General features: G+C 45.1%; 1 protein-coding gene across 10 annotated transcripts in view; it reads left to right on the top strand.

The window, feature by feature from the left end:
- LOC112250770 (unconventional myosin-IXb-like) overlaps positions 1-25,576 on the top strand; it is a 99,771-nt gene that overhangs the window by 68,790 nt on the left and 5,405 nt on the right. For 2 of the 10 annotated variants that reach the window (XM_042322042.1, XM_042322043.1), the window contains exons 8-42: positions 230-319; positions 472-588; positions 840-974; positions 1,093-1,214; positions 1,436-1,577; positions 1,784-1,979; positions 3,070-3,145; positions 4,158-4,250; positions 5,770-5,883; positions 6,940-6,979; positions 9,006-9,128; positions 9,310-9,390; positions 9,724-9,834; positions 11,854-11,979; positions 12,184-12,333; positions 12,573-12,730; positions 12,967-14,106; positions 14,252-14,321; positions 14,512-14,667; positions 15,602-15,702; positions 16,765-16,874; positions 18,885-19,036; positions 19,175-19,282; positions 19,375-19,545; positions 19,937-19,978; positions 20,587-20,698; positions 20,846-20,919; positions 21,040-21,232; positions 21,455-21,583; positions 21,836-21,941; positions 22,091-22,222; positions 23,254-23,377; positions 23,695-23,745; positions 24,779-24,897; positions 25,083-25,210. In XM_042322042.1, coding sequence (XP_042177976.1) covers positions 230-319; positions 472-588; positions 840-974; positions 1,093-1,214; positions 1,436-1,577; positions 1,784-1,979; positions 3,070-3,145; positions 4,158-4,250; positions 5,770-5,883; positions 6,940-6,979; positions 9,006-9,128; positions 9,310-9,390; positions 9,724-9,834; positions 11,854-11,979; positions 12,184-12,333; positions 12,573-12,730; positions 12,967-14,106; positions 14,252-14,321; positions 14,512-14,667; positions 15,602-15,702; positions 16,765-16,874; positions 18,885-19,036; positions 19,175-19,282; positions 19,375-19,545; positions 19,937-19,978; positions 20,587-20,698; positions 20,846-20,919; positions 21,040-21,232; positions 21,455-21,583; positions 21,836-21,941; positions 22,091-22,222; positions 23,254-23,377; positions 23,695-23,745; positions 24,779-24,897; positions 25,083-25,210 — 5,092 coding nt within the window. Of the gene's footprint in view, positions 1-229; positions 320-471; positions 589-839; positions 975-1,092; positions 1,215-1,435; positions 1,578-1,783; positions 1,980-3,069; positions 3,146-4,157; positions 4,251-5,769; positions 5,884-6,939; positions 6,980-9,005; positions 9,129-9,309; positions 9,391-9,723; positions 9,835-11,853; positions 11,980-12,183; positions 12,334-12,572; positions 12,731-12,966; positions 14,107-14,251; positions 14,322-14,511; positions 14,668-15,601; positions 15,703-16,764; positions 16,875-18,884; positions 19,037-19,174; positions 19,283-19,374; positions 19,546-19,936; positions 19,979-20,586; positions 20,699-20,845; positions 20,920-21,039; positions 21,233-21,454; positions 21,584-21,835; positions 21,942-22,090; positions 22,223-23,253; positions 23,378-23,694; positions 23,746-24,778; positions 24,898-25,082; positions 25,224-25,315; positions 25,384-25,576 lie in introns of all 10 variants that reach the window. The other 8 variants (XM_042322044.1, XM_042322045.1, XM_042322046.1 and 5 more) reach the window with 8 other exon arrangements.

Below are 25,576 nucleotides of genomic sequence, written 5' to 3'. Positions count from 1 at the left end.
TGTAGTTGAGTTTAGAGCATTGTAAAAATCTGAACATGTGGCTGGTTATCCGTTTCATCCCCAAACAGTAAGTGTGTTCTATTATTGTCCACTGACGAAGCCTGGTTCTCCCCAATGATTATACAGGAAGCCTCCTCTCCACTAAATGTATGTATTTTTGGTCTGTCCCTAGTAATGTCGCAAGCTTTGAGAATTGTGAGTGTAATGTCATCTCTGTGTGACCTCCCAGGTGGAAGAGGAGTTGCTGGTCGAGGCACTAACTAAGAGGAAAACGGTGACAGTCAATGACAAGCTGATTCTGCCCTACAGCCACAGTGAGGTAGGCAACCATAGGCCCTGAATATCAGTCTATCATTATCTTGCTGGATTTCTTCCCCGGGATCATTGTGTGTCATCGTTGGTCTCCTTTTCCCTGTGCGTCGGTCTACTCCCATTCACCCTTCTCTGTCTCTCTCCCATTCTGTCTCTCAGGCCATCACTGCGAGAGACTCCATGGCCAAGTCTCTGTACAGTGCACTGTTCAACTGGATTGTCCTGCGCATCAATCATGCACTGCTCAACAAGAAAGACATGGAGGAATCTGTCCCGGTAAGAGAGCGCACACACACACAACAGCACAGACCTAGGAATGCAGCTTAGAGTTCCCCTCCATGTCTAGTCATTGTCAAGGCCAGACATGTCGGTAGTTCCCCAGAAATAACTAGAAAAAAGTATTTTTACACAACTGACTAAAATAAAAGAATGAACTAACCAGAGCTCTAGTATGATATTGGTGACATTATTAGGCCATCTTACCTACATTTCGAACTGATCTACTGTATGTATTTGTTCTGTTCCAGTGTTTGTCAATAGGGGTCCTGGACATATTTGGCTTTGAGGACTTTGAGACCAACAGCTTTGAGCAGTTCTGTATCAACTATGCAAACGAGCAGCTTCAGTATTACTTCAACCAGCACATCTTCAAACTTGAGCAGGTGAGTTGGCCCTGGGTGCGCCTCATTGAAATAACACAGATTCTATGGTGCCATAAGGACCGTATAACAGAGCTGATCCTATGTCTTTAGCTCTGACCGTGTTACTGGTCCGTTACAGGAGGAGTACCAGGCGGAGGGCATCACCTGGCACAACATAGACTACACTGACAACGTGGGCTGCATCCACCTCATCAGCAAGAAGCCAACTGGTCTCCTGTACCTACTGGACGAGGAGAGCAAGTAAGGACATCACGCCCCCCCCATATTCCACAAAAGTGATCGTTCACCCAAAAATGTGTTGATCTTCATGTGCCAGAAGTGACTGCAGCCTAAAGATTTGCTTTGCTACATCGTTGCCTGTAAGCGGCAATAAATTACATTTTAGATGAGATGCAGGTTCAAACGGTATACGTCTCCCCCCTCCTTCTCTCACACCCTCTATTTTCTCTCCTGCTCTTCAGCTTCCCCCATGCCACTGATAAGACCCTGCTGGCCAAGTTTAAGCAGCAGCACCAGGACAATAAGTACTTTGTGCCCACGCCTGTGATGGAGCCTGCCTTTGTCATCCACCACTTTGCTGGGAAAGTCAAATACCAGATCAAGGTAGGGATGGACAACCACCCACCAACCTAGTCAGACTCCGTGTTTACTATCATGTAATGTCGAGGGGGTTGGGCGAGGCTTCTTGCATTTGTGTAACTGTTCATTGTTACTGACATCTAATTATTGTTCAGTGCGTTAATAATCTTAGCGGCGACTCTAAAATGGCCTCAACATCCTTAACCGTCTCCTTGTGACTCTCCTGGCAGGACTTCCGGGAGAAGAATACGGACCACATGCGTCCAGACATTGTGGCTCTACTGCGCAGCAGTGACCGGGCCTACGTGCGTCAGCTGATCGGGATGGACCCTGTGGCCATGTTCCGCTGGGGCATCCTGCGAGCCACCATCAGGGGGATGGCTGCCTTCAACGAGGCTGGACGCCGCTGGGCCGCCAAGACCGCAGGTACGTGTACAGCTGGAGCAGTAGTACAATACGTGTACGGCTGGGAGCAGCGGTAGTACAATACGTGTACGGCTGGGAGCAGCGGTAGTGCAATGCGTGTACGGCTGGGAGCAGCGGTAGTGCAATGCGTGTACGGCTGGGAGCAGCGGTAGTGCAATGCGTGTACGGCTGGGAGCAGCGGTAGTGCAATGCGTGTACGGCTGGGAGCAGCGGTAGTGCAATGCGTGTACGGCTGGGAGCAGCGGTAGTGCAATGCGTGTACGGCTGGGAGCAGCGGTAGTGCAATGCGTGTACGGCTGGGAGCAGCGGTAGTGCAATGCGTGTACGGCTGGGAGCAGCGGTAGTGCAATGCGTGTACGGCTGGGAGCAGCGGTAGTGCAATGCGTGTACGGCTGGGAGCAGCGGTAGTGCAATGCGTGTACGGCTGGGAGCAGCGGTAGTGCAATGCGTGTACGGCTGGGAGCAGCGGTAGTGCAATGCGTGTACGGCTGGGAGCAGCGGTAGTGCAATGCGTGTACGGCTGGGAGCAGCGGTAGTGCAATGCGTGTACGGCTGGGAGCAGCGGTAGTGCAATGCGTGTACGGCTGGGAGCAGCGGTAGTGCAATGCGTGTACGGCTGGGAGCAGCGGTAGTGCAATGCGTGTACGGCTGATTGTATAGGTGTACTCATGCTTTAGACACTATAGGAGTCTACAGCCATGTCTCAGAGTTAGAACTGTACTACCTGAACTGTAACATGCACAGTAACCAATAATTGCAGTAGGCTTACTTGTGTTAGCTTAATTAGTTTAGCAGGGCTTGGGGGGGAAACATGAGGCTTTTGAAATGTCAGGTTTTTCCCTGCAAGCTTCAGTCATTATCCGCCAGAGAAGTTTTGTTGTGTTGACTAGATGAGAAAAGTGGCCCATTGACGTAAGAGGGTATTTTTATAGGGATTAATGGTATTAAATTGAATCGAGGAAAAACAAAGCAGGGAAATGGCCCCTGGAAGGACTCAACTGGATTATTCTGATTTCTGAGAGGCAGGAGTCATGCGGTGCAGTCTTTTTAGAACCTATATGTGTGTCTGATGTCAGTTTGTGTTTAACAGGTGTGCAGCGCCCCACTTCCAGGACTCCTTTGGGGGAGCTGCAGAGGTCCAATACGCCTGTAGAAAGGATGTACCGGTAAGGCACAGACCTCTGACAGAGAGGGACACACAGGGAAGAAGGGAAACATTTGTCCCAGTATCCACATTTCTGTACCACTTAGAAAGAAGAGCTGTATTGCCCATGCATAGGGCCCTCCTGTGTTTTTCCTGTTAGGTCACATGGTCACAAAAAATGGCTGGCCCTCGCCATGCGTACTAGATAGTATGTTAATGTGGAAATTGAGACATACTCTGGTAGCGTTGTGAAATGGGCCATCTTCCTCTACTGTTTTGGGTGTGTTGTCATGATTGACAGATGGGTCTCTCTCTCTCTCTCTCTCCCCTGAGGCACAATGGCAGGTGTTCACAGTGATTACAATCTACCAGAGTGCCTGTGGCGTTAAAGCCCACGGGCAATGCCTCAGTCTTCCATCAGAAATCCACTTAAATGCACAAACCCGACTACCTTGATCCAAGACCAAGTCATCTCACTGAATCTATACTATACAGACAAAAGATTTGTATTTAGGATGAACCAGAATAACTTAAATCAGTTTGCCTTACAATAACAAGCCCCTTACTAGTCCCTGATTGGGGGGCCTCTCACAAAGAACACGTTGTGATTTGGTCATCAATCCTCATTTTATTTGTAAAAGTATTTTTAAGAAATCCATTTGTCACAAAGATGACAAATGAAAGGGTGAGCACCCGTACTGTTGAATCCGTGTCCCAGCGCCTAGGATTACATGAAGCAGGATCAGACAGTGTTATCATGATTATGAATCACAAGATTGTTCAGGAAGTGTATCTGTACTGGGAGCCAAATAGAACTCCCACTAGTGCCCCGGTAAATGGAACTGAATGAAACAGTTGGCTCCCATGTGTGCTTCCTGGTCACTTGTATGACGCAAGCTCTGTCAAATCCATAGGATCAAATCCATGCAATAATATCTCTATGGTGGAATGAATCCTCCTTCATGTCATCCTGGCCCCTGCGTTTTCTCCCCTGCCCCTGGGTGACCCCGTGTGCTGTTCTCTCCCCTCCACAGACGGGCTTCTATGCTCGATTTCTACTTTGATCACTCTGACGAGCGCCCACTAGAGGCCTTCGAAGACATCTTTGCTAGCTATGAGAGTAAGAAGTAAGTGGACTGGAGGAGAGCAGGAAGAAGGATGGAGGGAGGTCAAGCAGGAGGAAGGGACAGTGTTGTTTTTACGGGCAGTTAGCCTCTGGCTCATTCCCGCTCTGAGTTTGCTCATATTCATCATGTCAGAGATACACGAGAGACTCTACGTCATGAAGGTTTGCAGCAGGCATAGGTTTCTTTAGTTTGGAAAGGGAAGTCCTAATATGAAACATGCAGAGTCAGACAACAGAAAAATACTTCATATAAACATCAAACACGGCAAACCTTTTCCCTTATCAACAGGCTGCATCGTTCTTATGCTCTTCCCCCTGTTCTAGCTCTCTATTTTCCACCACATTGCTCTTGTTACTGTCTCTTTCGCTCTTCATCTCTCGGCCACGGTAATCTGTCTCAACACCCTAGTTAATTATTGTTAATGTAGAACACAGGAAGGTCTTAGTGCTGCCCTGCTCTGATAATCTACTGATTTACTGGGAGGAAACAACTAGAAAGGCTGGGCACACTAACATATGGTTAGTACAGCATTTAAGAACGTGTGCACACTATAAACAGTAGTAGTAAAGTTTAGTTAATGAAACAGGTCAGGGCAAGTGCTATACATCTCAGGTCCTGGAGTACTAGTGATGAGGTCGGAAATGTAATAAACAATTGCCGACAGGGAAAGTGAAATGCATCATTTGTAGTTTCTAAGTGGACCAAAAGCCCCTGTTCTAATATGAGCATTCTCTGAGAGGAACTGAACAGTTGTGTTTAAACCACCCCTAGCTCCTTCCTTAGGGCCCTACCCCTTGTGTGTTTGCAAAGGTGATAGGTGTTAGTAAGATGGGTATAGCTCCACCTAGGCTTTTGATTAGCTTGGGGGAGTTTCCACCATACTGCTTCCCCCTATCTGGTCCCTTCAGACCTGAAAATTCTAACGACGTCATGTCTAGGGGCCATTTTTTCTATGGTACCTTATGGGCCCGTCCCTTCCTGCCTGACCTCCCTTGGTTTATTGATCAGAGTGGTAAGTACAGTAATGCATGGATCCAGAGGAACAGCCATCTTAACAACACCAGTCCACCCCAGTTTACCACCAGTATAAAACCAATCCCAGTCGCCAGCAGTGTAAAACCAGCATGGAGAAAAGATGTCAACCACTGAAGCTTTGATTCAGGAATGCATGCTCACAATACTTACTTACAGGAGTATGGCGTGTGCGAACATCCACACTGTGCACAACCTCACTTTCTACTGCAGCAATGGCTGGGTGGTCTGAACTGAAGTGGCATTGTCCCACATGTTAACCAGAAGTTTTACTTGCTCTTGACTTCAGACCTCTAACGGTTCTGTGTGTGTTTCTCTTTGGAGGTGGGTTCTTTGGTGGTGGGGGGGTTTCTGTCATTTGAGGTGTCCTAACAGCGGTGTTCCTACATCCCCTGCCCTCCCCTTATGCCCCGTGCCCAACCCCCCTCATCCCGTCTCCTCCCCACCGTCCTCTTCACCCACTGTGGCCCTTGCTGGGTTGAATCAGGGACATGCATGCCCAGATAATCAGCTCCATTAAGGACTTGCAGCTGGATGGTGAGGACCCTCGCAAGCTGCTGCAGTCCTGGGGTCGCCTGCGGTTCCCTCGACACCTCCTTCAGTGAGTCTGTAGCCCCTTCCAGCCCAGCTTGGCCTAGCAAGTCCAACCCAGCTCGAACAGTGTTCAACCTTAGTCCTCTTGAGGCATCCCCTTAGTTGCGCATTTTATTCCAGCACTAGCACACCTGATTTGACTACAAAAAAATGTCTTCACCTCACATGGTTGTTAAAGCTCTCAACCCGTGACAGACAGTTGAAGACACAGGCTAGGTAATTAGCTGTTTGAGACCACACCTCATGAAAAATGCACCTACGAACAAAGACCTCCTCACAGGAATCCTAATTATTTGCAGAACGATGCCCAACAACACAAGGCTGCTCGTGATAGTGAAATGCAAGGCCCAGATAGACTGGGTCCCAATGTGATGTTGATTAGCATGAGGCTGATGTTATAGTGCAACAAGGCTTTTGCCCATATGGGTTTTAATGGAAATGCAGAGGCCTTGATAAAAGCTGAGGATGCACTGATGGCTTGAATATCAGCTGCTGCATGAACAAGGACATTACTCACCTGAATGCATTGGCTTCTAGATGAAACTGTGTATGACTGTGAAGTCAAAAAGAACGTAAAAGTTTGTTACAAATTATTGTTTCTTTTAACTTATATAAAACTATAGTTGTTGGGTATAGTCTATGCAAGTATTTTCAACAGTCAAACAAAACAAAAGTTGAGTGTTGACCTCACAAATAACACACTGTCAAGCAGTGTAGTCGGGACATGGCAATAGTTCCACTATAAACCAAAGGCTTATATAATGCTCTATATGTAGTGATGAAAACAAGATAGCTGGGGGAACACGTCTCGTAATCCTATAGGTCGTATGGGTCTCGGCCGGGCTGGCTGATTTTGGTTGGCCAGGTTCCCCCTTCCTCCATCCCGCAACATCCCTCCATCAGCCCTTGTCATCCCACCCATACTCCAGGTGCCAGCCCTCACGCCTCACTGACTGAGCATGACTCACCATACTAACCTGGCTCGCCCCCATGCTCACCCGTAGACCTTTTCAGCGACGTCTCTGAGCTGAGCAACTCTCACTAACCTATCCCTTCCCCACAGGAAAAACAAGAACGCGAAGCAGAAACAGATCATACCCAAGGTAAACTTCATACATCATACATACGCCAGCTATGTGCACGCCTATATTAATGTCATTTGAAAAATAAATATAATATACAATCCGAGAATCTGCTGCAATAGCTGTGACAAGGATCGACGAGTTGTACGTTCCGAGATGCCGTTTTGCACACCACTGTTGTACTGCACCGTTATTTGACTATTTGTGGCCCGCCTGTTAGGGTGCACGATTCGTGCCAATCTCCTTCGACCTCATCAACAAGCTGTTTTCACCCACAGGTCTGCCACTGACTGGATGTGTGTTGTTTGTCGCGCTATGGTTGGGTGCTATCCAGATTTGTCCGTCTATTGCCAGAATGCTAACAAAATTTGCACAAGTAATAGTGAATTTCCATGGAGGCTGCTAGCTAGATATGTTAACAAGCGCAAATGAGAATAAACTAATTGCAAAGACAGGCAATCCAGCTCATAAAATTATACATATATAGGTAGGAGCTACCAAATGTAATTTTTGTTGAGTTTGGACATAATACAAGTGAATGAGCTGCATTGTGCAAATGAACAAAGTTTTGACATGCTTGTCAGAAGGAAAATGGTACTCTGGCTCTGGAGCAGCATGTGTACACGCTGTGTCTGTGTGGAGTCTGGAGTTGCTAGGGCAACGGGTCTGCCTGCTCTGAGAAGATGGGGGAAGAGCAGACTGGTCAAGAACGGAGGACAAAAAACGCAAGGATATCAAAAGATGGCAGTGGCATCTGTACAGAACTCACCCGAAGGGCTTTGACTCAAGCACGGCAGAAAGCTAACACAATATGATGCCCCTTCACCTTATTAATTAAACCACTTACTTGGATAACAAGCAAGGTAACTTAGGGGTCGCGTTAATGTAGAATTCTTAGGTTTTTTTTTACACAGCAAAATATAAAACGCATAAGGAATAGCTTGCTGCGTTTTGTGAACAGCTCTAAAATGCTTATTGTAATATCTGCTTGGCATCAGACTGATTTTGTGCTTGTGTGAATTCTCATCCGAGTGGAGAAGTGCAAAACGGGCAATCTATCAACAGACAGCGCTCTGACTCGGTGTAGCCACCCTACTTTTCTCTGGTAAAATGCAAGATTAGCTTTAAGCAAAACATTAGGAAATGTATCTGCTACATTATATAATAAATATGATTGCCATGCATTGTTTTTGCAAAAAATATATTGCTTTTTCATTGGTAGCTCTGCCAGCCAAATTGTGTTGCACTTTTAATGTAATGAAAATGAAGCTTTTTTTCTGCCGAATGTGTTTCACTAATGTACACTGAACAAAAATATAAATACAACATGTAAAGTGTTGGTCCCATGTTTCATGAGCTGAAATAAAATATCAGACATTTTCCATATGCACAAAAAGCATATTTCTCAAATTTTCTCAAATTTGTTTACATCCCTTATAGTGAGTATTTCTCATTTGCCGAGATAATCCATCCACCTGACAGGTGTGGCATATCAAGACATGGTCATTACACAGGTGCACCTTGTGCTAGGGACAATAAAAGGCCACTCTAAAATGTGCAGTTTTGTGTCACAACTGTTGCCAGAGAATTTAATGTTAATTTCTCTACCATTAGCCACCTCAACGTTGTTTCAGAGAATTTGGCAGTACATCCACCCGGCCTCACAACTACAGACCATGTGTATGGCATTGTGTGGATGAGTGGATTGTTGATCTCAACGTTGTGAACAGAGTGCCCCATGGTCGGCTTATGATATGGGCAGGCATAAGCTATGTGACTGGCTCAACTGTTCTTGGAAACTAAAGTAAGCTTAATATTGTAAACTAATCTGACCGATTTAATGAAGAACCCAATCTGCTTTATCTCCTAAAATATTGCACAAGTTGACTACAGGTATTTACTAAAAATGTAGTGGAGTGTACCTAATAAACTGGCCAGTGAGGGTCTTGTTCCTTCAAAACATTTCATTTAACTCTGAGAGTATCAATGAGACTGTTGTGCTATCTGCAGTCGTTTAGAACTCTGTGGTGTTGATGCTGTTCCTTAGAGCCTGCTGGACTCTCGCTCCCTGAAGTTCATCGTCGGTCGGACCATCCACGACCGCTCCACCAAGTCTCTGCATCACCTCAACAAGAAGAAGAAGACCCCCAGCATCAGCGCTCAGTTCCAGGTCAGCTGATCTCACCAGCAAATACTGCAGCCAGGCAGCCACTAACATACATACACCTGAAAATACATAGCCACACTTCACACAATTGCAAACTTCATACAATGCAGATGCAGAACATGGGAAATGTTTTTATTTGTTGAGGTAAGTCTTAATTGACATGAAACCTCTTTTACATTGACAGAGCTCTCTGACAAAGCTGCTGGAGAATCTGGGCAGAGCAGAGCCCTTCTTCGTCCGCTGTATTCGCTCCAACTCTGAGAAGGTAAAGTTACTTCACTAAAAACATGTTTTACCAGAGTCTGAGTTTCATTTTTTTACAAGTGTCCATCCACAATGATACGGTAGTTGACAATACAGAATTTAAAAACCACTAAAAGCAGTTATAGTAAAACATGGTACAGTTCCATTAGGAGTCATCTATAACACATGAGCATCTATACATTATTGGTATCAATTATTATACATTACGTTATTCGTACATAGGTATGCATAAATAAAGCACATTGAGGCTACTGCTTACAACCAAGATGAGGAAAATGATTGCGTTCGTTCCTCTAACGACATTCTGTGTGTGTGTGTGTGTGTGTGTGTACAGAAGGAGATGTGTCTGAATGAGACCCTGGTGCTGCAGCAGCTGCGCTACACAGGCATGCTGGAGACTGTTCGCATCCGAAGGTCTGGCTATGGAGCCAAGTACACCTTCCAGGTACGCTGCACCTGTTCACTGACTCAGATAGCCAGCAGACAATATCTGTTGTTGATTATTTACCAATAGCTAACTGTGTAACTCTGATATATATATATATAACACACACACACACTTAACAAAAGTATAAACGCAACATGTCCCATACTCACAAAAAGCTTATTTCTCTCACATTTTGGGCACATATTTGTTTACATCTGTGTTAGTGAGCATTTCTCCCTTGCAAAGATTATCCATCCACCTGACAGGTGTCTTGCATCAAGAAGCAGGTTAAATAGCATGATCATTACACAGGTGCACCCTGTGTTGGAAACAATAAAAGGCTACTCTAAAATGTGCAGTTTGTCACACAACACAATAACACAGATGTCCCAAGTTTTGAGGGAGCGTGCAATTGGAATGCGGACTGCAGTAATGTCGACCAGAGCTGTTGCTACATAATTGAATGTTCATTTCTCTACCATAAGCCACCTCCAACATTTGTTTTAGATAATTTGGCAGTAAGTCCAACCGGCCTCACAACTGCAGACCATATGTAACCATGCCAGCCCAGATCTTCCACATCCGGCTTCTTCACTTCCAGGATCGTCTGAGACCAGCCACCCTGACAGCTGATAAATTGTGGGTTTGCACAACTGAAGAATTTCTGCACAAACTGTCTCAGGAAAGCTCACCTGCTTGCTTGTCATACTCACCAGGGTATTGACCTGACTACAGTTTGGTATTCTCACCTTCAATGGCCATTGGCATGCTGGAGAAGTGTGCTCTTCATGGATGAATCTTGGTTTCAACTGTACCGGGCAGATGGCAGACAGTGTATGGCGGTGTGTGAACAGAGTGCCCCATGGTGGCATGGTATGGTCAGGTAAAGCTACAGAAAGCAAACAATGGCATTTGATTGATGGCAATTTGAATGCACAGATATACCGTGACAAGATCCAGATGCCTATTTTCATGCCATTCATCAGCTCATGGTTCAGCATGATAATGCACGGCCCCATGTCGCAAGGATCTGTACACAATTACTGGAAGCTGAAAATGTCCCAGTTCTTCCATGGCCTGCATACTCACCAGACATGTCACCCCTTAAGCAAATTTTCTATGTTCTGGATCAACGTGTACGACAGTGTTCCAGTTCCCACCAAAATTCAGCGTCTTCGCACAGCAATTGAAGATTGGGGCAACATTCCACAGGCCACAATCAACAGCCTGATCAACTCTGAGAAATGTCATGCTGCATGAGGTAAATAAATGGTCACACCAGATGCTGACTGGTATTTTTTTTAAGGTGTCTGTGACCAACCGATGCAGATTACTATTCCCAGTCATGTGAAATCCATAAATTAGGGCTTAATTTATTTCAATTGACTGATTTCCTTATATGAACTGTAACTCAGTAAAATTGTTGAAATTGTTACATGTTGTGTGTTATATTTTTGTTCAGTATAAGAAGGAAAATATTTATTGGGCATTGTCTGTCTTAATGTAACCCACTATCATAAATGATTGTGAAGTAGAAATTCATGGCGGACACAAAAAAGTACAAAAATAATTGTCCACCACACGATTTTGTATACAGTGCACTTCAATCACAGATAAAGGCAGTAGGTTACTTTATACAGAAATGATAGGACGGAGTTTGGTCTGGGAGAATGTATGTATAACGTGAAGGTCTAGCAACCCAAACCATGTGCGCAAATCACATGATAAAAAAAGTTGTCTGATATGCACTAATCCTGCCCTCTCCCCTCCAATGGTTATGTCTGATCGTGTACATTGGCGTGGCCAATTACCGTAACATAAAATTCCAAGACCCTAACAACAAATTGGAATTCATTATGAAGAAAATCGTGTACTGGACAAGAATGTGTTATGAACAAAATTGTGTGGTCAAAGTCATGTGGTGGACCCCAATTTTTTTTTGTGTGTGTCTGTTATGAATTTAAAATAAGTAGTTTGTCTATTTCACGAAAATCTGTGATTGTGTTGGTCAATGAACTAAGTACCTTCCATAAATAGGAATTCATCGAGCAATTCCGAGTGCTGCTGCCCAAAAACGCCACACCCTCCAAGCCAGAGGACATCTCAGCCTTGTTCCAGAGGATGAATCTAGACCACACCACCTACCAGATAGGCAAAACCAAGGTTAGACAAGCGCTCCTTCACTCTTTTTACTCAGAAACCTCACTTTCCTATGATAAGTTAAAGATATAGGCTATCGTGGTGTTACTTTCTAAACTATTAGCATAAGGAAAATGAACAGGTAGCCTATGTTCCCCAAAGAGAGATATAATAAGAGATAGTTTTCCAATTATGTGTCTCTTGTATCTCTTCAATTGTGATCCTCAGGTTTACCTGAAGGAACTAGAGCGTCAGCAGCTGCAGGACACGCTGCACAAGGACGTGATGCGTAAGATCATCTTCCTGCAGCTCTGGTTCAGGGCGCGCCTGGAGAGGAGGTACTTCTTGGAGATGAGACAGGCGGCCATCTTGATCCAGGTAAGCTGTGTGAAACCCTTTATGTGTTCCACCATAAAACTGTCTGTACAGAAAAGGCACTGATGTCAGTTCAAAGATATTACTTTTCCCTGTATGGTATGCCTTGAATACTGTCATTTTCTGTGTCTATTTCTTACCAAGAAATACATTTAAATTGTCCAATAACCTTCCTATATGAGACAATCATATTTCTGCAGACAGGCTAATAATGTGTTCTTGCCCCTGTTCGTCCCTTCCAGCGTGCATGGCGTAGGCAACACAAGGAGAGACAGCGTCAGGCGGCCACGCTGATTCAGGCCGTTTGGAGGGGCTCTAGACAGAGATCACAGTACCTCCGCAGGCGGACCAGCATCAAGAAGATACAGGCTCTGGCCAGAGGACACTCAGCACGGAGGAGGTACAGCACCAGGCCACACCACTGAAATACTTAATGTAGTATTTATAACGTTTGAAATGCCTCGAGATACTGGTAAACAGCGACTAAGTTATTATTAACAACATCTCATGAATTCCAGTACTGGTGTTGCCAGAATCCCCACAGTTATTTGTTATAAATACTTTAAAAATTCTAAGAGATGCCTAACATTGTGATATGGATGTTGAACAACCTCTGAATCATGTTGGACTTTACAGGTGCCATTCAATACGGGAGGACAGGAGGAAAAAGGAGGATGAGGAAGAAGAGGCCAGGAGGAAAGAAGCTGCAGCTAGGCTAGTGAGAGAGGCAGAGGAGGCAACCCGACTGGAAATGGATGCAGAGGAAGAGGCGTTCAGGAGAAAGAAAGAGGCAGAGTGGGAGTCCGCGGAGAGGAGGGCGAGGGAGAATGAAGAGGCAAGGCTGAGGCAGGCAGAAAGCGTCAATGAGGAACCTGAGACACAGGAGGAACTAGAGGCACAGGTGGTAGCTGAAAGGACTCTAGATGAGAGCCGGCATTGGGACAAAGTGCCTGTCCAGGACAAGGAGGAGCAGAGGGAGGAAGTGGAAGATGGAGAAGCTGCAGCTAGTTCACCTTCTGAGAAGGTGGAAAAGGGGAATGCCTCTGCAGTCTCCCAGCCTGATAAGGGCAACAGTACACAGGCTGAGGCTGGACCCCAGCTGGAGGAGGAGAGCCAGGCTGTGGAGGAACAGGAGCAAGCCCTCTCTGAGGAGCCCGAGGAGGAGGGGACCACAGAGGCAGCTGCCCCCCACTCACCAGAGAGACGCAAGGGGGCTCAGGCGGCTGCGGAGGCTACCCCCTCTGCAGACCCCCAGTCGGGGCAGAAGAAGCTACGTCCTCCCCCCCTCCACAAGGTCACAGCCTCCAGGAGCCAGGAGAAGAGGGAGCTTCGGCGCCAGCGGGGCCTGGAGCACAGCCAGAGAGAGAGTAAGCGGGTCGCCTCGGCAGCCACCAAGGAGGAGCCATCCCCTAAGGTCATAGATCAGGAGGCAGCCAGCCGAGCCGAGGAAAAGCCAAAAGGCCGGACGGATAGCAAGGAGATGGACCAGTACACCTTTGTAGCCTGGAAGAAGGACGACAAGGGGAAGAAGGAAGCCAAAGCCACCACCCCTGCTCCTATACGCCCCAGCACCTTACCCCTGAACCCCCCTGAGCCAATGGCTAACAGGAACGGCCATGAGGTCCTGGGTCCAGGCAACCTGACTCGGTACAGCCAACAGGACGCTATGAAGGAGAAGGCAGAGAAATGGAAGGAGGGGAAGATTGATCTACAACAACCAGAGAGTACCAGTCCTCCTGAGGCCCACAGCAAGGACAGGATAAAAAAATATTCACAGTACGACATTTCATATCGTTCTGATATCTACACTATACTTGCTTCAGGATGTCATTGTTTTTGCAACATGAGGAAGGACTGATGATTCCCCCAGTTATGAGCATGAATTTCCCTCATCTCTGTATCGTACTTACTTTATTTCCAGGAGTGTTGGAAACTCGTCATCTTTTGATGCTATGTCCCCTGGATCGTCTGGTGCTACTTCAAACAGAGAGGTAACATGCTTGTTGCTCTAGTATTATACCCACCATGTTGTGTGCCTTGCCTTTTCTTATTAACTGTTTTTTTTTTCATCAAATATGAGGGCAGCACATCAGATCTGAACAGGCTGAAGCTAGCCAATCACATCCTTCCTGCAAGGCATCTGAATGGAAGCTCAAAGTGTCGTTGTGCTTTTCTGGCTAGGTCAGATCACGTTACCGTAAACGTGCCAAACACAAACGTCGGCTAGCTCGTAGACGCTCGCCTTTTAAGAAAAGTGCGGAAGTGGACTATTGGACCTGCTTCCCTTTGTCCCCTGTGGGCCCAAGCAGGCCCTTGCACTCAAAGTCCATGGATAAGGTATAATCACAAAGCCAGAGCACAGCTTGCCATCTCAGAGAAACTGAGCCCTGCCAGCCAAAGCAAACCTGGTGCCTCCTCGCACACCTTTGGCTCTTTATCTCTGGACTCCATTTTCTGACCTTTTCTGCCATAGTGTTTAACCCCATCATCATACACTTCCTTAGATGTAACACAGAACATAATAAAGAGGCTTAGGAGAGTGTATACACTTCAGGGTTGGTCAACTCCACAATGAAAACCTTTCTGGTCAACCGTCATGATTTAGCTGTTTCGGCAAGCCATGTGTGTCGTCATGGGCTATTTCACCCAGCAGTTAATCTTCTTTTATCAAATGTCATGTCCATGGCAGCAAAAAAAGAAGTAGTTGTAACGTAGCTACCATTTTGCCAGGCTCTTACTGTAAGTGTGTTATTAGGCAATGACTTTCCTGTGGATTACTAACGCAACTCTCATTTTTCAATTGAATGATTCATTTGTTATTTAAATAACAAGTGGTCCTAGATTATTTGTGGACTCAATAATTTGGCTTTCCCCAAATCCACCACAAAAAAAGGTCAATGTGCTGATGGGAATAAACATGGGTGTATTTTGAGAAATAATAATAAAATGAGAACGTCATCCATAATTTGTGTATCAATTATGAGAAGTGGTGAATTTTTAAGGTAATTGTCGCCAAGATTGGGTGTTTCTAGAAGTTGTGTAGGTGGGGTTCTCATGGAAGTTTATTGGTTGCTATTTGGTTGGGGCCATTCTTGATTGCTGGAAATGTCATCTCTTTCCTATCACAACTGAAACAAATGATCTATCACCATTGAGTTTCTAACAAGGCCTTATCTTCTCAAACTGTGCTTTTGAACACCTCCTCAATGGGAAGGGAATTGTGTAGTTTGATTCCTCACATTGTTCTTATTTTTTCTCCCTGTATCGCCAGTCTCCTACAGAGGATGGGTCAAAGGGCAGCATGAAGAGGAGGACCCATGACACATCAGGCCACCAGGACACTGTCCATACTCATCCTTCCACCCCAGAGAAGTACGCTGCTTCAGGGAAACTAATGGGAGATATTGTACAGCAGGATGGGGTACAGAATAGTCCTGCCTTGATTCATGGCTGATTCCTTTTGGGTTGTGGAAAGAGACTGGGTTGGACCTAGACATATTGGTTTTGTTTATTTGATGAGTCATAAGAGCTTTTGGCAGGTCACAGCATAAAATGGTTTGGGAACTAGTGGTGTAGATTAGAACCATACTTGGCCAATATTATGGTTTGATGCCTTGGGTTTTGGATGTCAAATCGCATACTTATGTCCTAAGGGTCTTCCGGATAACCCCAATGCTTGTGTGATGGTGATGGAAAGAGGCTAATATAGTAACAGTGGAGGAAAACACTTCAGCAGACGATTTTGTCCACCCAGGCGGTCTGAGTCAGATGGCCCATAGGAAAACACTCTTTATTGTGTAATCAAACTGTCCAGCTTCATGTGGCTTGCTGCACAAACTAGAGTTTCCCATATATAGCTATAGAGACAGTTTATTGGATGGGATAAATTCCTTAACTTCATTTACTCTTTCATTAATTCACTTTTTTGAATGTGCTGTGCCATGACAAAGTTATCGGATTGGAAGATCGAATATTGTGCTTTGTTTTGATTTAGCTTTGGATTGTTACCATGGTTCTCAGTGAGCGGAGTTGTAAACCCTGAAAATATGTGGTGCTGGACTGTACCGATGAGAAAATGTAGTACTGTAGTCTTGCATACATAAACCCTCACAGGTCTGCCTCTTGATATTCACACTTCATAAAGATTCTGCATTCACATCTCACACATCTGTTCACTAAAACAAAGCATGTTCTATCCAATTCTCATGCATGGTGGCAGATGTGATCTATGTCTGAACAGCAGGTACTCTTGTAATTGTTATACATGTTATTAGGATTAGATACATTACTCACCTGTGCCTATTTACTATAGTGCAGTCTTGCGCCAAGAATTAGTCAAACCCATTAAAAACCATAATACACGTTAATAACCCATGTTAGACTTACAATGCATTTGCGTTGACTGAGTGCGGTTACAGTTTGATTGTGCTGTAGACCCTCAGGGTTCCTGAGGAAGATCCTGAAGAAACGTCCCCATAAGGAGCCTCAGACCCCTGACGATGTAGAACTGACCATGGCCCAGGCCCTGATTGAACGAGGAGAAGGTAAGAGGCACCTGGTCGCAGCCTTGAGGGACACCAAATATGTGACCTGACCAGGAAAAACTCTGTGTCCTGTTCTACAATAGGTTATACAATAAGGCTCACATTATTTGTGCTGATCTGGTCTGGAATTGTCAGTGGTTTTAATCATGTGAAGGTGCTGGAAAAGTGCAGTGATGTGGGTAGGGGTGATACAGGGTCAGCCACTTCCTGAACATGGGACCCAGAGAGAAAATCCAGGTGGTTGCTTTCAGGGTAAATAATGAGGCAAGTAGGATTAAGCTCTTATCAAAACAAGATAGTTTGGACCTTTCATGAATTTGTCTCTAGCCTCTTGCTATGGCAGTGCATGAGAGTTTGGTGTTTAAGAGCGGTAAAAAGGGATGTTATATCTACAGTGATATGAAGAACCCCGTAAAAAAAACGAATTTGGAATGAAGTTAAAAGCTTTCATTTCATGGACAAAACAAAATATATTGAACAAAAATATAAACGCAACATGTAAAGTATTGGTCCCATGTTTCATGAGCTAAAATAAAAGATACCAGAAATGTTCCATACACACAAATATATTACTTCTCAAATGTTGAGGCCAAATTTGTTTACCTCCTTGTTTGTGGGCATTTCTCCTTTGCCAAGATAATCCATCCACTTGACAGATGTGGCATATCAAGAAGCTCAAATCTCTGTAAGACTGAAACAGGTTTCCCTCAAGAATTTCCCTGTATTTAGCGTCATCCTTCAATTCTGACCAGTTCCCCCTGATGGAAAACATCCCCACAGCATGATGCTGACACCACTATGATTCACTGTGGGGGATGGTATTCTCGGGGTGATGAGAGGTGTTGGGTTTGCGGCAGACATAGCATTTTCCTTGATGGCCAAAAAGCAACATTAGTCTCATCTGACCAGAGTACCTTTTTTGATTTGTTTGGGGAGTCTCCCACATGTCCCTTTTGGCGAACGCCATATGTGTTCGCCAATGGCTTTTTCTGTCCACTCTTCTGTAAAGCCCAGCTCTGTGGAGTGTACTGCTTCGTGGTCCTATGGACAGATACTCCAATCTCTGCTGTGGAGCTTTGCAGCTCCTGCAGGGTTTTCTTTGTTGCCTCTGATTAATGCCCTCCTAGCCTGGTCTGCGAGTTTTGGTGGGCGGCCCTCTCTTGGCAGGTTTGTTGTGGTGCTTAATAATAATGGATTTAATGGTGCTCCGTGGGATATTCAAAGTTTCAGAACTTTTGTTTTATAACCCAACCCTGATCACTACTTCTCCACAACTTTGTCCCTGACCAGTTTGGAGAGTTCCTTGGTCTTCATGGTGCCGCTTAGTGGTGTTGCAGACTTTGGGTCTTTCAGAACAGGTGTGCGTACACACACGTGTGTGTGTGTGTGTGTATGTGTGTGTATGTATATATATATATATATCATATGACACTTAGATTGCACACAGGTGGACTGTATTTAACTAATAATGTGACTTCTGAAGGTAATTGGTTACACCAGATCTTATTTAGGGACTTCATAGCAAAGGGGTGAATACATATGCACGCACCCCTTTTCCGTTTTTGATTTTTTGTTGTTGAAACAAGCCGTTTTTTTTTTCATTTCACTTCACCAATTTGGACTATTTTGTGTATGTCCATTACATGAAATCAAAATCAATTTAAATTGCAGTTTGTAATGCAACAAAATAGGAAAATCGCCAAGGGGGATGAATACTTTTGCAAGGCACTGTAACTCAGTGAAATTGTTAATTCTTATATGTTGCATTTATATTTTTGTTCACTATATATAAAATGTGCCCAGGTCCCATCAATCTACATTTTTACAGCTTGTTGTACTTCCTAGTTTTAGAGCTTTGATGGCTGTCAGATTCTACAGAAAAGTTAGAAATCTTTATTCCAAGCATTGTTTGTTTTCAAATAATGTATTATGGTATTTGTACATTGACAACACTGCTCTCTCTCTCTTCCACACAACAACACCTCTCTCACACATCCCGCTCCCACCCAGACCCGGCTAGTGGAGGTCGGGCGGTGAGCCGGAACCCCACCATCAAGATCAGCCGGGCCACACGGGTCTCAGAGCAGTGGAACGCCTCATTGGACCGGGAGATTACCAACGCCAACGAGCTCCGACATCTGGATGAGTTCCTGGGGAATCAGGTCAGACCGCTTTTCTGCTTCTTCATACAGCTAAAGCCTAACTGTTATGAGCGTTGTTCTCCGTGACACACCTTGTGTAGTTTCTAGATGCATAGAGCTAAAATACACTTATTGACCACGTGTTTAATCTCTCTGTAGGTGAATGACTTCCGCTCCAGGGGGAAGCAGTTGTCTGCAACCGAGCACATCTTTGTCACAGCCACCATGCAGTTCAGAGAGACCATCAAGGGAATGTACTCTCTCCCAGTATGTGGACACACACACTCACACTATGGATTATGAATGGGTGATGCTTTATGCATTTCTGACTCTCTCTCTTTCTCTCACGTGGTGGACAGAAACCCCACATTGGCTACAACGGTCTGATGCGTGGCTACCAGAACAAGGTGATCAGCCTGGCCGGAGACAAGCAGAAGGGTGAGGTGCAGCTGGTGGTCAACCTCTTTCAGTCTGTCCTGGACGGCTTCATACGAGGAGAGATCAAGAAGGAGGAGGCAGAACCAGCTAAGGTGAACTTGCTTATTTTGTCATACGGCTATTATCAATGTTTTTTCTGCGTCAAAAAGAGGCTTGACTTAGGTGGTGGGTGTGATAGGGGGCGTGGCAATCTACCCATCAGCGCGGCTGAACATTTTAAAGGCCACCATCTTTTTTTTTTAAGGCAATTTCCTGCAATTCTTCACATTTTGCCATGGAGCGGAGAGAACATTTTGCAGTTTTAAAGCTAATTTCCTGCATTTTGCTATGGCTAATGCTGTGTTCTTTTGCTCAAATAGAAAAACAAAATCAAAACCATTTAAGGCTTTTGTAAAACCAGTGCCTCGCTGTATGATAAACACAGCATTGATTTGATATATGGGTTAAATAAATTGGGTATTGATGTGTTTGTCTGTATTTCAGCCTGATAAAACTCGGAAGAAGAGGCGTAAAAAATACAAGAGTGTAAGTACAAAGGATCAGCCCTAAAATCTTTCCACTCTGTTCTCAATATGGCACGAAACGGGTAACTGCCAAAATAAAGGAAACACCAATATAGTGTCTCAATAGGGCGTTAGGGCACCACAAGCAAGAACACCTTCAATGCACCATGGCATAGATTCTACAAGTGTCTGGAACTCTATTGGAGGGATGTGACACCGTTCTTCCATCTAAAATGTGGTGTTTTGTTGACGGGAAAACGCTGTCTCAGGCACCGCTTCAGAATCTCCCGTAAGTGTTAAATTGGGTTGAGATCTGGTGACTGAGATGGCCATGGCATACATGGTTTACATTGTTTTCATGCTCATCAAACCATTCCGGGACCATTCGGGCCCCGTGGATGGGGGCATTGTCATCCTATAGGGGCATTGCCTGGCCAGTGGCCTGTCCAGAATTTTTATACATGACCCTAAGCTTGATGTTAATTGCTTAATTAACTCAGGAAACACAACTGTGTGAAAGCAACTGCTAATTTACTCAAGTGTTTCCATTATTTTTGGCAGGTACCTGTATGTATTCAAATAAATTACTCTCTAAATATTTATATCAATGGTCCTGTGGTTATGGTTTAGATGGAGAACCCTTTGGACCATGTGTTCAGCACGTACCAGGTTAACATCATGCAGTCCTGTGACCAGTGCAGCTCCTATATCTGGGGCATGGAGAAAGCCTGCATGTGTAGCTGTGAGTACCACACACAAATATTCAGACAATATTTAAGTAACAAGTACGACACTCCAAATGATTGATGTGAATGTTGAGAATAGTTTTTACATTCTTCTGAGCCCCACTGTGAACTCAAATGCTAAGATAATATTTGTATTCCTCCAGATTGCAAGATGGTGTGCCACAAGAAGTGCCTCTGCAAAATTGTCACAGACTGCTCCACGTTTTGTGTCAAAAAGGTAAACTTTTTAACCTCATTCTTGGACCATGATTTAGGTTGGCTGATGTCAACTCAGGATTGGTCCCTATGTTTCTCCTATGTGACTAACCTGCCACTGATGGTTGACGTCTGTATGCAGAGTGATGAGGAGTCTGGAGGCCTGCACTTTGGGGTGCGAGTCTGTCACCTGACCAGCGACAAAAACACTGTTCCCATGGTGCTGGAGATAATGCTGGAGCACGTGGAGATGAACGGCCTGTACACGGAGGGGATCTACCGCAAGTCTGGTTCTGCCAACCGCATGAAGGAGCTCCACCAGCTAATGGAGACTGGTAAGGACCAGCCATAGCATAAACAGTATAGCAGCGCTTTCAAGAGAGCTACAAAGATATTGAAGGCTAACACTTGAAGGGTTCTACGTAAGACGTACTTAACATGTAAGCACCAGCGTGTTTGTTTTATTTCATAATGCCTAAAGATCTTATGTATGACGTAAGAATGCCTCTTCATGTTCCCATGCCATGACTTGTGTAATGGTTGATGTTGTGTGGCAGACCCCCACGCTGTGTGCCTGGAGGACTACCCCATCCACACAGTGACGGGGCTGGTCAAACAGTGGCTGAGGGAGCTGCCTGACCCCCTCATGACCTTCATTCATTACAATGACTTCCTTCGGGCCGTAGGTGAGTCCTGTTATAACGCTAGGTTTAGACAAAACTCTGCCCTGCTATAGACCATGGCTCTTCTCCAGGATTGAGAGAGATGGCTACTCTTCTTTTCTTCTTCAGCCCCTATATCAGCCCATGTGGGTTATGCTCTCCTTTGTATATTCTACTGAGCTATTCTACTGCATGTTGAAATGTGGTGTAATATTGTTGAGTGTCATTGCGTTACATTTGTTGTTTATCCAAAATGTTGGTACTTTTCTCCTCCAGAACATCCTGAAAAGCAAGAACAGCTACATGCCATCTACAAAGTGTTGGAACAACTCCCCACCGCATGCTTCAACACCTTGGAAAGGCTCGTCTTCCATCTAGTCAGGTGCGATACTCATGGCTGGGGCTCTCGATTGGTTGAATAAAGGATTAATGACAAAAAACACCATGCTCAGTTTATGTTGCTGGATGAATACAATTTGAAAGGACACATTTTTCCCCTCAAACATGAGTAACGTTTATTTCCTCTCCCAGAGTGTCTAAGGAGGAGTCTCACAACCGCATGTCTCCCAACTCCCTGGCCATCGTGTTTGCCCCCTGCATCCTCCGCTGTCCCGACAGCGCCGACCCGCTCATGAGCATGAGGGACGTGGCCAAGACCACCACGTAAGTCTCTCTGATCACTGCATAGACCGGAACCACTGTTACTTTATATATCTGGAACAAATGTTTAAATAATTTAAAATTACACATTAAGCATCTCCAATCTAAAATTAAATTAGAATTGGCTTCCTATTTCGGAACAAAGCATCCTTCACTGATGCTGCCAAACGTACCCTCGTAAAACTGACTATCCTACCGATCCTTGACTCTGATGTCATTGACAAAATAGCCTCCAACACTCTACTCAGCAAATTGGATGCAGTCTATCACAGTGCCATCTGTTTTGTCACCAAAGCCCCAAATACTACCCACCACTGTGCCCTGTATGTTCTCATTGGCTGGCCCTCGCTTCATATTCGTTGCCAAACCCACTGGCTCCAGGTCATCTATAAGTCTTTGATGGCTGAAGACTCATATCTCCCTCACTAGCTTTAAGCACAAGCTGTCAGAGCAGCTCACAGATCACTGTAACTGTACATAGCCCATCTGTAAATCGCCCATCCAACTACCTCATCCCCATCCTGTTATTTATTTTTGCTCCTTTGCACCCCAGTATCTCTACTTGCACACTCATCTTCTGCACATCTATCACTCCAGTGTTTAATTGCTATATTGTAATTATTTCGCCACTATGGCCTATTTATTGCCGTACCTCCCTTATCCTACCTCATTTGCACACACTGTATATAGACTTTTTCTATTATATTATTGACTGTTTATTCCATGTGTAACTGTTGTTTGTGTCGCACTGCTTTGCTTTATCTTGGCCAGGTTGCAGTTGTAAATGAACTAGCCTACCTGGTTCTCAACTAGCCCACCTAGTTAAATAAAGGTGAAATTAAAAAAAAGGGGAAAGAAATACAATAAGATAAATGGTGCATTTTAGAATGAATTTGATTGATCTCAACCCTAGTCTTTGCTGTTATCAAGTGATTATTTTGTTCAGGCAACTAGGTAGGACACTCTATGAAGAACAATGCAGTGCCTTTAACACAATAGAATTGGATGACTAAGATGTAATGTCTGTGTCCCAGGTGTGTGGAGATGCTGATCAACGAGCAGATCCGAAGCTACAACGAGAAGATGGAAGAGATTGAACAGCTGGAGTATGCCGAGGCTCTGGCCGTCAACCAGCTCAAACTCAAGAGGCAGAACACGGTACGCACAATGCTACATGCCTTGGTCTGTCTGAACAATACCCAGGGTTGGGGTCAATCTCATGTCAATTCAGGAAGTTAACTGACATTTCAATTTGTTTTTCTCAATGCCTCTCTGTGAGAAACATCTGGAATTGGAATTTCTGTTTACTTCCTGAGTTGAAATGGATTGACCCTGACACTTACCAGGTCCGTAGACTCACTAGGCAAACCAACCATAGTCACGGACTTGATGTACTGTTGGGCAGTGTTCTACTCTATTGTCCCATGTCCACCATGGGTTACTGTTCATTGTTTTGTGGTTCTCCCTTCCTTCAGCTGCACTGGCATTTGCCCCTCAGGTTTTCTGCTCCGTACAAAGGAGTGGTGGTATGTATCCACTTAGCTCCAGTTCTCCTGGTAGCTAGATGCAGTTTGCCATGTCCACCCGTCTGTGCATGACGTGTAGTAGTCGATGCCCCCCCCCTTCCCCTCCTTTTCATACTAACTGGTAGTATACAATATTGCAGTGGTCACCCAACTATGGTTTCGGAGAACTACAGGGCATGCAGGCTTTTGTTCCAGTGTTAACACAACTAAGTCAACGAATGGTGGACCCGAGTAAAGACCAGGAACAGTAGAGTTGTTAGTGCTGCGCTGTAGCAAATGCCTGCGTACCTTACCTGCTCTTAGTAGCTCTCCGGGAACTTGTTAGACCCCTGTGATACTGCATATTTGTTTCAGTCCCCAGCGTCTGTGATGGGAATGTTCTTCAGGGTGATGGTGTTGGGTTGGTGTCGTTGGTCTTTCCTACATTGGATCTTGTGTATGGTTTGACTTTTGTATGGTTGACTAGTATTTAGTGACATTTCACTCTTGATCATAACTCACTTGTGCTTTGTGGAACATACATGATTCCACACAGCACAACCACAGTTTTAGAGGGATGGTTTGTGGATTCTTCCTGTTCACCGGTACCAAGCATTGGAACTTAGGGAAATGGGGAATGCTTGACATGGGAATGACTTGTCTGTCTTGATGATATACTTTTTTCTCCTAGTGTAAAATAACCTTGTATCATATGACATGACTTCTGCTCAGATTAGCAGTCTCAAGCTGCGTTCAATAGTGCATCAAACCCTTCCCATCCGATACTGACGTTTTCCTACATGTTGTGTGGTTGAATAACATAGTGCCTGTTTCTCCCTACTGATCATGACACAACCTCCTGCCTGCCTTAGGGTATCATGGTTCTCTGGTACCTTATGCAACACTATGCATGATTACTTAACACAGCCCCCTAACTCCCACACCACCACCATTCCCCTCCATTCATTCATCCTCTTAACCGGTGTGGTGTAGACTTGCCATTGCGATAGCCCAATCGTTGAGGTGTCCTGAATAACTGTGTGTTCTCTCCCAGGTGCATGAGAAAGAGTGCTCTGACCCGACTGTGGTCCCTGGGAACGATGTTCCGCTGGACTCCGATACGGAGGCTGAGAAGAACCTGATGGCGCGCATCAAGTCCATCAAACAGGAGAAGTAAGAACCGAGCAGAGCCTCTGAGTCACGCCTAGATTCACCACTGAATTGAGCACATTTTAATACTGTGATTTATACACTGGTTATATCTGATTGATATAGTTTTGGGTTGCGGAGATCCACCAACCCTTGGTTACTTTTGTGACCCCTCTGTTCTCTGTCTCTCCCTTCCCCCTATTTTCCAGGGAGGAACTAGCCTACAGACTGCCAGAGCTGGAGCAGCCTGGTTCAGACCAGGAGAACCTGGATTCTGAGGCGTCGGTGAGCTCTGAGAGCCTGCTGGACGAGCGCTGCCACAACTCTGAGCCCGAAGGTCAGTATTAAAGGTACTGTCTCACCCCCCCCTTTCCTACCTATTCACACACGTGTTTCTCATCGGCCTACCTGGCCCTGTCTGTCCATGTTGTCTCTGATGTAGGTCTAGACAAGCTGTGGTGAAACTGGTGGTGCATTTAAAGAGGGTGGCGGAGGTCTGCTCTCTAGCAGGTTGGAGGCTCCCAGTTTCACAAGCAACATTTTGTGTGTTTGCATGAGTGTCTGTGTGGCACGCAAAGATATTGACCGAACTAACATGGTGTTTATTTGTGGTGATATTGAGCCCTTTCAGGATGGCTGTTACTCTCGAACTCTGAGTGGATGATGCTGTTTTTTTCCCCCTCTTAACACTTACTTTCTCATC

Source organism: Oncorhynchus tshawytscha, linkage group LG05 (genome assembly GCF_018296145.1).
Source record: "Oncorhynchus tshawytscha isolate Ot180627B linkage group LG05, Otsh_v2.0, whole genome shotgun sequence".
Taxonomy (NCBI): domain Eukaryota; kingdom Metazoa; phylum Chordata; class Actinopteri; order Salmoniformes; family Salmonidae; genus Oncorhynchus; species Oncorhynchus tshawytscha.
The sequence above is the reverse complement of the archived record's forward strand: the minus strand, read 5'-3'. Positions and strand labels throughout refer to the sequence as shown.